Source organism: Catharus ustulatus, chromosome 4 (assembly GCF_009819885.2).
Source record: "Catharus ustulatus isolate bCatUst1 chromosome 4, bCatUst1.pri.v2, whole genome shotgun sequence".
NCBI lineage: Eukaryota > Metazoa > Chordata > Aves > Passeriformes > Turdidae > Catharus > Catharus ustulatus.
The window spans coordinates 12,474,202-12,490,409 of NC_046224.1; the positions used below are offsets into that span (position 1 = coordinate 12,474,202).

Sequence of the window (16,208 nt, forward strand, 5' to 3'; positions counted from 1 at the left end):
AATTAGACTGGGCTGCTTAGATCCTGTATGTCACTCCTAGTTCTGTTTGTTTTAGGTTGTATCCTTTTTAATGGAATCAAAGTATTTACAGGGCTGAGACAGGACTGGAGTTCTGTTGTGCTGGCTATGGCTTGCTGAGTTTCTCTCTGCTGTGTCTTACATCCAAACCTGTGAAGTCTGAGTCAGGCAGAGATCAGAAGTAGGTTTGTGAATAAGTTGCTTTTTAACAAGTTGGAGAGAGTGTCTTGTCAGACTTGTCAACTTGTCAGAACCAGTGAGAGTTTTCTTTGGCTATGCTTGGATTTTATGAGCAACTCTACAAAATACCCACGTTGTCTGTATTGAAAAAGAGCACATCAATTAAATGCATTTCCAACTGTTTCCTGAAGAGGAGTACTGGGAAGAAGGAGGGAGGACAAGGTGAGAACATCCCACTCATCCTCTTAGAGGTTTGCTTCCTAAAGAGGAAAGCTCTATTTTCCAATCCTAACTTTAGCATCCAGATACTCAGATCTGTATATCCCCAACCCAATAAATTACTTGTTCATCAAAATCAAGGAGATTAACTCGAATATTCACAGCATGTATCAATAAAACTGAGGTTGGCTACGTGAGCAAGCACCTAACAATGCAAACATCTTTTATTGTCCCAACACTGAAGATCTGGTAGCTCTTTAATCCAGTGGTAACAAGTAAATCAGAGTGATGTAAGCCATAAAACAATAATGTGAATAACACACACTTAAACAATAAACCGAACAACAAAACAAACAAATTTAAAAACCACAACCAACCAACAAAAAAACCCAGTCATAAACCAAGCTTAGTAGTGATAGTGGTAGTGTTCACACTTTAAAATACAATATTTGCATAAAGTAAAACAAATACTCACTCTGTTCATTATCATACCACTGATTTCAAGCACAGACATATCTGCTTTCTTGCAGTCATTACCCTCCCATACAATTGCACTTATTTTTTCTAGTCCTGGATTCAAACTGTGGATCCAAGGCAAATGACTCTGAGAAAGACAAGGAACATCTTCCATCAGAATTAAAAAATCTATTTTCATGTCAATATGCCTTTGTCAGCAATATACTAACCAAAAAATTAAAAACAAACAAATCAGCCACAAACAAACAAAAAACAAATGAACACACCAAGAAACCAAACCAAAACACTTTAGACTGACACAAATATTTGCTATATAGCATTTACTTCTAACAGTGTGTTAACCTCATTCCTCAAAATCATCCCCTTCTTTTCCAAGAAATAGCTGTGAGAACAGAAATCTCTCCTTCTTTATACTCCATTTTCTAACAGGGGTGAGTTAATGCAATTAAGGATTTATTGGCTTTTTTTTTCATTTAAATATATAAGAGAAGAGAGAAATATGAAAACAAAGTTCTACTTAAAAGTCAGTTTTAATTCTGACACATTTAATGAATTTTTTCCCTAAAATTTATTTATCCCTAACGTTCTGAAAAGCACTCTTCTCAGGTTAAGCCTAAGGGAAACAGTTTTTTTATTTGCTCTTAATGATATTTCTACACTTACAATCCTTGTTATGCATAAAGACCCCTCTGTGCACACTGTATCTGGCCAGACTCAGAGAGCAGGAGGTGTCTAATCAATACAAGCAGCTCCTAGAGCCAAGCAATCCCAAGTTAATCTTCTGAATGCACTTAGGGCTCAGGAACCTTTTTTTCAAACCACAGAGCCAAGTAAGAACTAAAGGATATGGAAAAAATAGGTGACAAGTACTGCTGTGGTCATTTCTTGATTTTCCTCAGCCCTGTCTCCCTCCTATCCCATTCAGGAGATTAAAATTGCTTTCAGGTTTAGTCACCTGGCACTACGTGCATTACACTGCTGGAAGCGGTGGTGCTGGCAAGGGCATGATATTATTTTTAGATTTTAATTATCACTGATTAAAAGTAAAGTTTTGTTTTCATTTTATTGCTTGCTTTTTAAGTATTGATCTGAAATCTGCTGAGTATTCAATTATCTCCCTTCTTATTTCCACTGAAGTAGAAATTATTTATAATATTAAAATACCATAAATAGTTGTTGCAGGCTTTTATTAACCAAGAGTTTTTCAAGCTCTCCCTCTAGAGGGAGTATCAACACCAGGAGCTGAAACTCAAAAATTTACAATCTGTAATCAAATAGAAAAATTCTCAACTGGTCTAATCAATATAAATCCTTAAGTCAATATATATACTGCAATTCAACTCACTACTCCAAGGTTTAGTGTAGTGTTTTATGGAATGCAAGTAGGAAGAACTAAAAATGAAAAAAAGGAAAAGACTGCATGAAATAATCCAAATTGCTATTATAATCTTTAAGGATTAAAAATTATAACCAAATAGAATTTAGACATACACCCAAAATATCATATATATACACATACATAAAGCATATGTCATCCTTCTGTTTGCTTTTCTTATATACACATTTCTAAATAAGCAAAGATGTCTGATAAGTACTTTTAAAAAGCAATTCCACTAGAGAAAAACAAAAGGGGGAGAAAACCCACCAAAATTCAAGCATAACAAAAAATTAAACAAAACAAACAAACAAAAAAGGAAAAACTCAAAACAGAAAAATAAACAACCAAACAGAACCAAACAGAATTAAGATTCAAGAACTGAAATATTCTACAGGCTATACTGATACATTGTCATACCCTCTTCTTTAGACTGAGTAGCAGAAATCAAGCTTTCCTTGTTTTAATTCTATCAAACCACTTTGGCTTTGTTAATTCCATCTAACACAGGTCTTCCTCCCAGGCCTTCTGTGATGTAGGATAGGTAACACTGAACTTGAGTTAGTGTAAAAAAACCAAAATTGGTGCATACCAACCTGATGAAATGGATCATCTCTGAATTCCTTCTTCACACATGGATTCACTTGAGGGCTTTCCACGTCTGTCTCGCTGGTACAGGACGAGTGGCACTCAGCACAGTGCAAGAGGTCCTCCCACAGCACATCTTCAGTTTCTGACTCTGGCCTTGCACTCTCAGAGTCCTGTCTGGAGCTTGAGCACCGAGAACTGCAGCTAGTACCTGATTTAGGTGTGTCCTGAAACCCAAACATCCAATGGAATTAACGCCACTGTTTTTCATTCTACATCATTTCCTGGCAGAGATGTTATAAGTTCAGAGTAGTGAATCTGTGTTTATCTGGATTTTCAGGTTCTAATCCTTTATAATTGTCATCAGAAAGATTTATGTTAATTGCCAGTGTGTCTAAGAGGTTGCACATTTTAAGATATTGTACCAAAAAGCAACAGCTCATTGTCCCTGCTCTTCAGGGATGGGGCCACATAAAGAAGAATCAAATCATACCCATTATTAAAAGGAAATAACTACTTCCCAGATTTTTAGAGCTCATTAGTTTAGAATTTAACAGCAATTATCAAGCCTATATATCCAGCTATATATCAAACTTCTGAGGAATTGACCTCCAAGTCCCCTAAAGTCACATTGTCACTACTAACATACCTTTCTCAGAGTGTGCTTGTTTGCAGACAGTAATGCATCAGGTATAGAGGGGAAAAATAAACATAGCTAATACCAGGTTTATGTGTAATCTGCACAGTTAGTGCAGATTTTAATTTTAATTACATTAAACAAACTGCATCTGACAAACAAGTATGCTTTTGTAAAGCCATGTTTTACCTAGCTCTTACATAAAGAAAGAAAAATCTTAAGTCTGGGACATTCAAATCTCCCAATGCATCCACATGAAACAATCTACTGTCGTCTTCAGAACAACAGCCTAGAGTTTAAACTACTTTCTACAATAAACAGAATCCATTTAAAGCAAGACAGGGATGCAGTATTAAAGCAATATCCACCTACTCACTGCCATCCTCTGGCAATTTCCATTCCCTCTTAACACCAACCTTTTTTCATTCTACTAATTTCTCTTGAGAACACTTTTTTTTACACTGGAAAAAATTAGGCAGCTATCTGTTTCAGCAGACATACTAACTTACTGTGATTCATAGCCCATTACTATCTGAAGAAATGTTCTTCATTCTTTCTGAAAACCATGCTTAATGTATTTTATGCAAACCATTTTGTAAAGAAATGTTTAGAAGAAAATTGGTCTGAATTCTTTCTCCACCTTTGAGAAAGAGAGGGATAAAATCAATGCAGAAAGAGTCTGAAGTATTTTTTTAAAGCAAAAAATAAGTTATTTATAGAAGGCAGTCACTACTGGGTACCACTGAGACTGAAAGTTTATAAGGTAAGAACATGAAAAATAGCTTGCTCAAACAACACATGTAAACATTAAGATAACAGAAAACGTAGGACAGAATTTGAGAGTATATCCACTGACTTCACTAATTTTTTTTTTCAATACAAAGAAAGCTTTCACTGATTTGAAAACTATTGTTTCATTTCCTTTGTAATGGTGTGGGGGAGGCGAGTTGGTAGCAAGAAAAAAAAGCTTCCTCTTTCATTGCATCAGTCAGATCAGTGAACAGGGAATAAGTGTAAAACAGTACTGCCACAGCTAAATACGGATTACATTTTATCTCTTTAGTTTTCTGACGGTATCTACAAAGTCTTCCCTAGCTTTGAATCACTCTAGAAGAGAAAAATATATCTAAGCTCAAAAACAAAAAAATCAACTGTAATGGTGTCTTTCTGCTTCCTCCTGTGAAGGACTATGGCTGCACAAGCACACAGAGAAGGGACATCTGTCACATGAAACAAACAGGGCCATTATCCCAAACCATACATGCAAAGGTATTAAATGCTGTGATCAGTTAACATTCTGGATCTTTCTAACCAAAGTATATGAGAATTGAGTGATAGAACAGCATATTTAATAACGTCTTCTACGAAAAGCATCAACTTGAAGACTTTGCAGTTGTGATCAGAGCAAGCAATACCTGAACCCTTCAAACACACTTTTCCTACATCAAGTAGAGAGTTTACTTATGAGACTCTGCCTATCAAGCCCATCTGCCAGTGGACTTTTGTCAGTGCTGATTCTACTCTTTGCTTTCTTTACTCAGTCTTAGTGAAAAAAATACAGCCTTTAAAAAGTGTGAAGTTGCACACCATTAGTAAAACAGCATGATTTTTTAAAAATAATGAATAAATAAACAAAACCACAATAAGCTATCCCACTCTCTTTCAGCGTCTGAGTTCTTACAATTAAGGATTCTGCTAATGTGGAATCTGTGAAATCCCCTATTATAAGCTGTAATGCCATCAGGTCTCTTAAAATTTTGGCATTTTTTATACATTAACAATTTTGGTAAAATTTCACTACAAGATTTTATATTATTGTTTCAACGAACACAAGGAAATGAAAACTCAGAGTCAGAATTCTCCACGAGGAAGTGGGTGAATCCAAAATACTAAATGGAGAGAAACAGGAACAGTAGCATGCTGAAAATTTGCATATTCTCAATTACTACTGTTTCTGTAACAAAGCAAATTTCCAGAGGAGATAACTGCTGTCACGAGACAGCAACAGAGTTACCACAACCCAATGCAAAATCTACTGAACGTATTATAGTCTCCTTATAACAAACTGAAAAATGGGATGAAGCTCAAACAAACTAGATTACAACCTCTTACTTTGAAAACACTGCCATCAAACAAAAGGGAAAAAAGAATTCTCTGTTCCTCACTAGCATGACTTACAGTTTACAGACACCTAAAATCCAATATAGGAAAAATAAAATTTGTGGAAATACAGTGTAACTCCAGCCAGCAACCACGTACATGCAAGTTGCTTGCTCAATATACCTTAGCCAAGAAGTGTTTTTAAGAATTCACAGGCAAGAAGCAATAGAAATGAACATACCTCCAGAGGGTAGTGTTTCTTATAATGGTGAGATTTCCTGTTTCGAAGTGTACAATCGCTAGAAGTGCGCTCTACATTGCGGCGTAAAGAATAGCCAGTTTCAGGCCCTTCCTCACTAGAAACTTCATCTGATAAATTTGTCACAGTCCTGTGGGCATCCTAGTGCAAGAAATACAGTATTAGTAAGACACAGCCGTATTTACTAAGTCTTGTTCTTAACTGGTGAAATCAAATTTCTTTCCACGACCTTGGTATCTATGCTCAGTTAAACCAGATATTAATGCATTTTCAGGACTCAAAAGTAATTGGCAGAGCAGGAATTATGGAATGGAAATTATAACATGAAAAACATTTTTTCAAAGGAAGGCCTAGCCCACATTAGCCTCAAGAAATATTATGATGCTGTTATTTCAAATGTGATTTTTTGTAAACGGAATATGCCAGGATAGGCTTAGAGAAAACATATCCACATCTCCAAAGAGAACCAACGAAACAAAAAATCCAAACCAACCGGCCAATTAAAAGAAACAATATAACACTGAATTATCAACATATTCTGTACAAAGCTAACATTTACCACCTCTTACAAGGAAGCAGTGCTTAGAGGATGTATGCTGAACACTGGGGTTACTAATGAACACAGGATATCCAGGAGATAATAAGACCCAGACAAATTAAGAGCTCTGCTTTCTTCCATGATCACTTCGTACAATTCTGTAATGGTTCTATTATTCCCTCTCATTCCTATTCCTCATTATGGAGAGTCCTGCCTATTTCACTTGGGAGGGAAATCCTGCTTTCATCATCTTTTGCACAGACCAATAAATTAAAAAGGAAAAGGAAGATGATTCACAGGCAAATAAATGCTCAGAATGACCTTAAAATTACAAATTTTCAGTAATGCAAAATCTGTTCCATTTTATCATAGAGAAGGCACAGAACATATACCTGGTCAGTAAATACCCACAGATAAAGCACAACACAGAAATTTGTACATTGAAATATAGAATACCAAAGAATGTTTAAACACCATTAAGGTTCCTCCTACAAGAAAAAGGAAAAGCCAGGAATATGATGAAGTAGGAGAACTCACTATAATTTCTGGCTCCAAGACCCTAATCTTAATTTCATTTAAAAAATATTTTTAAGAAGAAAGTAGATAAGAATGCATCAAAGGCATCACAAAAAGCAACAAGCACACTTACTTTGTGGTGACTGTGGTTGCTCAAAGCATCTCTCCCTGGGGAAGGGCTCCACCCTGTCTCTTCTGGCCTGATCACTTCACACCGACGTTCATGGCCCTGCACACATTCTTCACTGCCTTTACCTGGCTTTTTCCCATCAAGGGACACGTAGCCATTATCAGTTTCAGTGGATTTATCTATTGAGTTTTTTGCTTTCTTAGATCTATGTTTAAAACAAACACATGTATTAAATTAATTATTCTCTTAAATATTTCCCAGTCTAAATCCTGCTTATTCCTATCAATGTTTTATCATTACTAATATGTCCACAAACGAACAATACTAACATTTGATTGTGATGTCATATTTGTAACTATTTAATCTTCTAAATAATACCCACGGTCCTCTCCTAAAATTGTTATAAAATAAACTGTCACTGTGTGAGAGAAATGTATATCACTAGCTACTGAAAGAAAAGGCAACCTGTTTTAAAAATTAAATTTCACAGCAGCTTTGGCAATAGAAGAGCCACAAACCTCAAAAGTGAAATTGAAACCCCTCTACTCTATCTTAACAAATAAGAGAGGTATGCTAGAAGTTGCTTTAATAATTATTAATTCAAAGCAAGCATGCAATTTTCTGAAGCTGCAAACAAACATGCTGTTTAGTAATCTGTACACTGACATTTGCTGTTTTGAATATACTCTGCTTACTGACAACCCCACTAAACAGAAGGGGATCTACTCTTTTTCTGTAATATCCAGTAACATGACAGGTAACATTTTTCAATCTCTCTTACAAACATACCAATTAAACTATTTTTTGAAGGACAAAATCTCAAGATTACTTCTACTGAATAGTGTCCCATAACATTCTCAAGAATCAAGGTCCTTTCCTAGACAATAAATGTACCAGCAAGACTACCTAATACAAGAAGGCTCTCTCAGAGCAAACATTTGGATGATTATGCACCCAAACTAGAAAGTGCAGTGGATGAAGGAAGGAAGATTAATAGCAACTTGCTACCTTACTGACAGAGACTTTTAAGTCTTCTCTTAAGCTTTTGTATTGTCAAAGCAAATTAAGTTTTATTCCTTTTTTGATTTCTAAATTTGATTCTCAGAATGCTTGATGGGACAAGGGAGGAGAGAAGACCAGAGGAAAGTGTTATAAATAAGGCTTCTAAAATTTTCTGGTTTTATTTCAAACAGAACATTGGGCATAGATCAGGGAGCTATCAAGAATCTGTTCAACTGATCTTGTGCTCCTGTGAGGGAATATGCACTGCCTTTCTCTTTAAGGACTGAGGCATTCTGTGAAGGCTTGGATTACACAGCAGAAGATTAAATTCCTCTTTAATATGTACATCAAACAAATTGGGAGAATTTGGAGAGTCGCCTCACATTCCTTCCAAGATAAGGTATCCCACACATAAAGGGGAGTCCTGAACACAAAAAATGGCTAGGGGTAGCTGGATAAAGTGAAAAAAATTCCAAAAAGTACCAATTCAGCTCACAAAATAATGGCATGCAGAAAAAAGGAATAAAGGGATGCAGACAAAATGATCAAGAGAAGAGACCATGTTACTAAGGTGTTTAATCCTCCTATCCCATATTTAATTTAATTTTGTCACCCTAACTAGAAAAAAGTTAATTTATATTTCTTTTAAAGGAAAGGAACTGCCTTTCAGTGGTATCTCATTGCAAAATAATAAGTAAGGTCAGTTGTGAGTACTGAGGAAGAAGCACTAAAATTAAATTATCAGTAGTAAGGAGGAATCCAGATAAGCTAATCTGTAATTCATTAAATATTCCTCCAGCACTTCTTAAAAATTTCTTTCTAGCCATCAAAAGTAAATGCAGTTCCCATCACACACACACATCCTCCTCCACAAGTTACTAAATATATGAGCAGATTAGTGGTACAACTCTTCCAAGTTTGATTTGAGAAATTTTTATACATTTTAGATGAAACTTTAAAGTTAGAAGTAGTAGCCTCAAACAGTTGAATAGGGACAGATAAGAAAAAGAAAGCCCATATGCATGTGTGCACAACTTTTTCAGATGGGATTTCACTACTCAAGCAATGTTTGAGTGCTAAAATTGCATCAACTATGGTTCATTCTAAATATCAGGGAGCTTGACTGAAGTCTTTGCTTCTAACAGAGAAACAAAGTTATTTTCAGACCCCCTAAATTTAAGTGTAAGCCTTAAGCCAGAAAAACATACATTTAGGCTTAAAGTTAGGCTTTTATGTATGTATTTAAAAAAAAAAAAAAACAAAAACAAAGAGTAACAAATATAAATGACATATCCCTAGCAGACAAAAATGTATAGTTTTCTAGAATCGTTATATATATATATACATCCTTAATCAACTTTTACAACTTTAGGCTATAACTAAAAGTATTTAGAGTGAAAAAAAGAATAAGTACAATGTCTTTAAAGGTTTGAATATATGCAAAAGCTAAATCAAGAATGACTTTCAGTCTTATTCATGCATTAGCCAGAGAAAACACTAAGGAAAAGTTAAAGTTTCTGGAGGAGTGAGTATTTGCCCTCTCAAGTATTCTTTCAATGTATTTTCATTGGTGTTGCTCAGAAAAACTCTCCTCTCTGTTCCCACTGCAAAACCATTAGAGAACTTACAAGATTTCCACTGGAGAAAGGACACATGCAAATTCCCAAATCAGTACTACATTCTGAACAAGTCACCTGGCTTGGGTACTGCCCTCTTTTCTAATAAAACTTACCAATAGTATTTTCTAAATTGCCCCTGCACTGGATTAAAGTTTCAAATTATTATTTTAAAGTCAGACTGAGGTCTGCCAATCAAAAGGATATTTATTGAATACACAATTCCAGTTTACCATTGATCTGAGCACAGGCAAATGGTGTAGGCACACAGGGTGCTGCCCTAAGCCAGAGAACATAATTTCTGAGGTTAATTTGAAATAAAGTCTTTATGACCTATACTTGAAATTCCAGGAAACAATATGTCAAAATTAACATAAGTGAAAAACTGCTGAAAAGAAATTCTAATTAGACATTCTATATAAGACATTCCAATGTGCTAAAGAGCTTCCAATTATGTCTTAAACAGGACAATTGTAGCTGTGCAGTTTCCTTGCACTGAGATTTCATAAGATTTTACTTAAGCAACATCACCAAGTAGTCAATGTACTCCACACTGTGCTCTTGCTTCCTCATTCCCAGCCCATTGTGCTGACAAAACTATTTGCATTACCATTAAAAAAATTACATGAAAGATCTGGGCTGCATGTTCCCATGGCAAAAAAAAAAAGATCATTTTTCATCTGGACAAGTTTCTATGGCTCTAGACATACCAACAACTGTGCCTCTGCCACTGATGGGGTAACAAGGACTAAGGGCTGTTTACAGCACTCTCAGTCACTCTGTGTTGCTTTTCCTTTAAAGATACTGTATATACTAAGTAGTCATCATGGAGGCTTAACCTCTATATATACACATACACCACCTCTCATTCGATGGTTTAAACAAATCTTTCACAGCCTTTCTCAAGTGAAAATACTGTAAGCCCAACAGCAGGAAAGCCAAGGTAAAAAAAATAATCAAATGATCTTCCAACACTCTTCTTACTGCAGAACAATGAAGGGGAAAAAAAACATTAAAAAAGTCTACAAGATTACACTTGAAGCATATCAGAGAGTAATGCCCACAGACCCAGAGTACAGCCCTGCTGCCTGTCACTGCGACCCACAGTTTATCAAAGAGAACTTAACTCACAAAGGAAAAAGTCAAATAAACTCTCCTCTTACAACACTTTCAAACATTTTTAAAACTTGTCCAAGGTTTCAAGTAGATAATCCCAGAACATAAGTTTTACTAGTGGTTAAAAGCACAGATCACAGGTATGACAGACATGTTAGTGTTGCTGTATTTACAGTGCAGCATGCACAACAAAACATCAATAACTTGCATTATCCCTTTTCTCAATTTAGTACTACTTTATTGAGTATATTTTCACTTATTAATAAATGCTGATACCTAGCACTCCAAATCTGGATATATAGCATGTCTTGCACATAGAGCTATGGAATTTTTTTTAAAGACTTTTTTTAATAGCCCAATCAGTGTTTATTTGAATCCTGAAGAAAAAGTGTGTCATCTGATGACAGTGACAGAGTTGAATAAACATTCTCTTGGAGTAACAAGGAGGTAATGTAATAAAGTAAAATTAAAGAGTTGAATTTTTCTCTTTGGATTAAAACTGATGGTGAGAATAGAACAGGTTGCCTAGAGAAGCTGTGGCTGCCCCATCCCTGGAAGTGTTCAAGGCCACACTGGATGGGGCTCTGGTCTAGTGGAAGTTACCTCTGCCTATGGCAAGAGGGGAGAACTAGATGATCTTTAAGGTCCTGTCCAACTCAAATTATTCTATGACAATTCAGTATTTTTTTCAAAATTATTGCATCAGCATGTGGAAAAATCAAGCAACAACACATTAGTCCATTTTCAAATGCTCAGATGAGTTTGCTATCAAGAGCAAAAACTAGATCAACAGAAGTTTAATCATTACATCAATATTTACTTAATTAGAAAAGGGATAGTGCATCTCTAACACATATGTAGCCTTGAATAAATACAAACCCTGATAAAAAGAAAGCAGCATGCCAGATATCTCTGAAGACAGCGCCAATACTGCAAGAGGTGCTTGTACCGTAGCTCTGCACTGCTCCTTCCTGTGTGTTATCTGTGGTACTAGAGCCATCTCCTTCCCTATGTACTTCCAAATGTGCTGCTTTCCTTAATTTCCTTCATCAGAAGAGATTAAAATGGGAAGGTAGTTTTATAAGTGCAATATGCTAGTTCTCTGTGTTCAGCAGTTTAAACATGCAAAGACAAGCAGGATTCCAAAGTATTTTGTTAAAGTTTGGTCATATCAATTTAATAAACTCCATTAAATAAAAAAGTATGATACATTCATTATTATAATACTTAAACACAAAACACATTTCATTTCATCAGCAGCAGCTTAGACCTACAAAATTCCTTGCTGCAGTGTTTCCCATTTTAATGGGACAATTCACTGTAGCAAACCAGTCATCAGAAGACTTAAATTCTACATTTCCAAGAGCATCTCTTTTCACATATACTTTCCACAGATTATTAGCCAGATTTATAAAGCTAAATTTACAGTAATATAAACACTGTCAGTCCACCACTATTCAGATTATTGAGACAAGATGTCAGATTTAATGCATTAAAATTCAAATAAAACTATGCTTAAATTAGTCAATGCATAAAAGTTAAAGAGCACCGATTAAGCAGCATTTTAAAGTCTCTGGTAAAAACAGAGCACCAATTTCTCTTCTCTAGCAAAGCACAGACTGTAAACCCCTACTTTTTTCTTCATGTACATTCTCTACAGTAGTTTTACAATCCTAAATTATAAAGTACTTTAACACAGACTATACCTTCTTCTTTTACCCCCTGTGCTGGGAGGTGGTTTAGGAGTTCGTGTTGAAACAATCTGACAGTGCACAGTCCCAAGCAGCAACATGAGCCATATCGGCCCAATGACTTCAGTCAGAGGTATATTATGTGGGCTTTGGGCTGTATAGAATAGCACTACAGCAGCAACTGGAAAAGAAGGGAAATGAAGTTGAGTTTCATGTCTGAAATGGCCAACTCATATGGTTTTTGTCAAAAATGAACCAGTCAGAACCAGACCTTTACTCGCATTTTAAGCCAACTCATGTAATTCTAAAGAGAACAATATTATTTTGCTGAAAACCAGCAGCAATTAGGGTCTAAACAGTTGACTGTCTTAATACCCATCTTTTCTTTCATGCTTGTGATATTATAGGTATTGCTCAAAAAAAGGTGGCTGAATGAAGTAAGGGAGGAAAAACATTTGGAAAGCTGTTATCTATCATGAAACCACTTTAACTATGGTGAAACATCAGTAGGAGACAAAACCAGTAAATATCATCCTTTAAGCAGCCCAAGTAAGTTCAGTTCTGTACCATGTGTTATGACAAAGCACAATCCAGTGAGTTTGATGACCCTTGAGACTAGAAACTCCTACATGGCAGAATGCATTTTAAACTCAATGTTCCAGCCAAGGGACAAAACTGCCATATGGACAGGCAGCCATGCGTAAGCACAACCCTAAAATGTTCTATATATACTTGTGTGCATACTTTTTAGCAGATCAAAAGACAAACCATGTAAACTATGGGGTAGTCCAGCTGAAGTGACCAGGGCTCCAACTGGCAGCTGTGGTTGGAAAGAAGGCCAGCTTCCAGTTCCATGGCTAACTGTTAATTTTGTAACCCTATAACCACTTTTCATACACAGCCAGCAACCAGGCTGGGGCACCCAGAGCCCAAACACTCAGAAATATCTTCACAGGCTCCAGGTCAACCTGAACACATCCACCAGGCACGAAGCAGGTGGAAAAGGCGACTCCTCTCCTTTCTGCTTACTCTATGTCCTTGTTTGTCTGACCTGAAGAGTTGTGACATGTAACTCAGCTGAGAGAAGCTATCAAGACAAAAAAAAAAAAAAAAAAAAAAAACAACCAAAAACACCCACAGAGACTCCAAGAAACAATTCAGAAATAGAACCAGGAAATAATTCTCTGTGCATAACATCCGCATATCCCATGAGGTTATGTTCGTGTACTACTGAGAAGTGAAAGTCCCATAATTTAGATCTATTTCTAGCACAAGAAATACAAGTTCAACAGCTGGCACCAGTTCTCTACTGAAATCAACTGAAGAAAATTCAGCCACCCAGAAAGTTATGTGCCACATTCAAACATCTAAAATAAATCCCATTAAGCCACACCTAACACAGCAGATACCTGTGATGTTCTCCACTAAAAAGAGGTTTGATATGTTTTTCGTGAACTAATCTTTAGCAAAGCAACCAGTAGTAGAAATATGAGCATACAAAACAATGGAATTATTTTTGATTGTGGAAAAACTATTTTTAATTTCTCCTCTTTTTCCTAAATTAAAGCACAAAGGTTTTTCATGGGAGTATTCTTTATTACTACAAGGGAACTACATTTTTGCTGTACAAGGTTCCTCAAAGACCACATGCATCAATCAGAAATCAAACTTATTAGAAATCAATAAAAATAGGTATGGATACCAAGAGATAATGTTACTTCTTTCTAAATGAGCTTATCTGAGTTCCTCACACACACAGCTAGCTCCCTGAGGTATAAAATACAAAGAAGGAACTGATTTTGGCTCCTATCACACAATTTGGATAAACACCTACTTCTGAGAACACAAAGCTCCAGAGATCCACGTGAAATGATTTGCAGGAGTAAGCCTATACAAAATAATTTTAAAATTCACTACTGCTACTTTAAAAACAAAGTAAAGCAGAGCTGTCTAGAAAAAATCTTTTTCCAGAAGACAAAAACCTGCAGATTGCAGATTCCAACCACAATGTTTCACACAGATTTAGAAAAACATTACCAATCCCCCGATCTTTTTGAAGTAAGCTGGGAGAGAAATCCAAGAATTTACTTCTGCACAGTGTGACAAAACGTTCTAGTTCAGATTATCCAAGAATTGCTCCTACCAACAGCTAGGTAGGATTGGTTGAAACAGGATTTCTTACAGCACTTTCAATTATTTATGCATTTACAGTATTTTGACCTCTGCTTTTCTAAAACACAGTGGCTTATTTTGTTAAACAGACACAAATGAAATAATATCACATTGAACAAAAAGCTGCCTCAGAGAAAGACCAAGACCAACAAGTATTTAACGTTAAAGCATTTAAAGGTTGGAAGTATTTTTAATACCAAATTTAAAAATGCATACATAAGTACTTATATATTTCACCACCATAACAAACAACCATTGCATCACTATTAAAGGTTCTTGCTTTATACTTCAGAAATACACAATAAATACCATAGTTTGCACTTTCCCATCAGAATATAAAAACATTTTAAGTTACTTATGAGGTACTAGATACTAGATAGATAAGGAAGCAGAATAAAAAGGTTTTATTTATATCTTAAGTCACCGGCCTGTTTCATGACCTTGAGCATAAAACATTTCTCTGTTGTTCTCTTATCACACATTGTGCTAATCACTTTACAGTAAAGGAAACCAATGCAAATAAACCTGGAGTTTAAATCTAAAGCCAAGGAAAAAGTTTTTTCTGTAGATTTACATAAATGCTAGCAAGTATCCTGGTAAGGTTAATCAAATCTAAAGCAGTAATTCCAAGTAATGCAATCCATAAATCTATACAAAATCCTTTAGGTAAATTATTTAATTTAATTACAAACACATATAAATGAAATATAGTCAGACCATTTTACAACAATGTCAGTGAGAATCTGTCATGATGACAGAAAGTCCAAGATACAACACCAAATCCAGATTCAGGGCAGAAATATGGCCACTGGAATTTGAGGTGTTTAATTTTTAAGCTTCCATCATGGATTATTGATGTTTTGGTGCTGCCTTACCAATCCTGTATAAAATTAATAACTGAGCACACTTTCTGACTAAAATAAAAGCAAAACCTCTATATAAGTGCTTGGCAATGTTGTTTTGAATAGTTGCCAATAAGTAAATATGTCAATTTAATTTCACATGTTTATTGTCAAAAATTATCAAAATTCTGCAGCTAATTCTGCACAGTTTAAATATCAAATGTTTCAAATACTTGGATTATAGTGCAATATGGAATAATATTCATTATTTCCTGCTATTTGTTAACTCACCATCACAGAAATACTTTGTTACATTACAGTCTATATAGATAGGGAAATGATGCATTCCAACCTCAGTAAATCAGAGATCCTGAGGAATCTGAGAGGAACAGGGCTAGTTATATAAAAGCTCTGTAATTAATACCCTAAAAACTTGCTTGCACTCACAATCTGCATTGGCTCACTATTTTTCTACTTTTAGGGTCTTATGGAGGTGTTAGAAATTAAGCATATTTTTTAAAAAATACATTTACAAATAGGAACATAAAAAAATTACTGCAGTGGTGTTTCTCAGACTAAGCACCCATGAACATGGTAACAAAGCAACCACAACTTATGTATTTTATTACCTATATTACTATAAACAAAATTAACATCATTAACACTACAGAGTCTCTTACCACAGCATAAATAAATTTGGAATCTATCTCAGAAATGGGGATAAGAAAAACT

General features: G+C 35.4%; 1 protein-coding gene across 2 annotated transcripts in view; it reads right to left on the reverse strand.

Moving 5' to 3' along the window:
- The window catches only part of PHTF2 (putative homeodomain transcription factor 2), a 62,203-nt gene that overhangs the window by 12,201 nt on the left and 33,794 nt on the right, over nt 1–16,208 (reverse strand). For both annotated transcript variants that reach the window (XM_033058686.1, XM_033058687.2), the window contains exons 6-11: nt 12,478–12,643; nt 11,651–11,815; nt 7,041–7,242; nt 5,836–5,994; nt 2,866–3,084; nt 893–1,021 (exon numbers count right to left, since the gene is read on the reverse strand). In XM_033058686.1, coding sequence (XP_032914577.1) covers nt 893–1,021; nt 2,866–3,084; nt 5,836–5,994; nt 7,041–7,242; nt 11,651–11,815; nt 12,478–12,643 — 1,040 coding nt within the window. The remainder of the gene's footprint in view (nt 1–892; nt 1,022–2,865; nt 3,085–5,835; nt 5,995–7,040; nt 7,243–11,650; nt 11,816–12,477; nt 12,644–16,208) is intronic.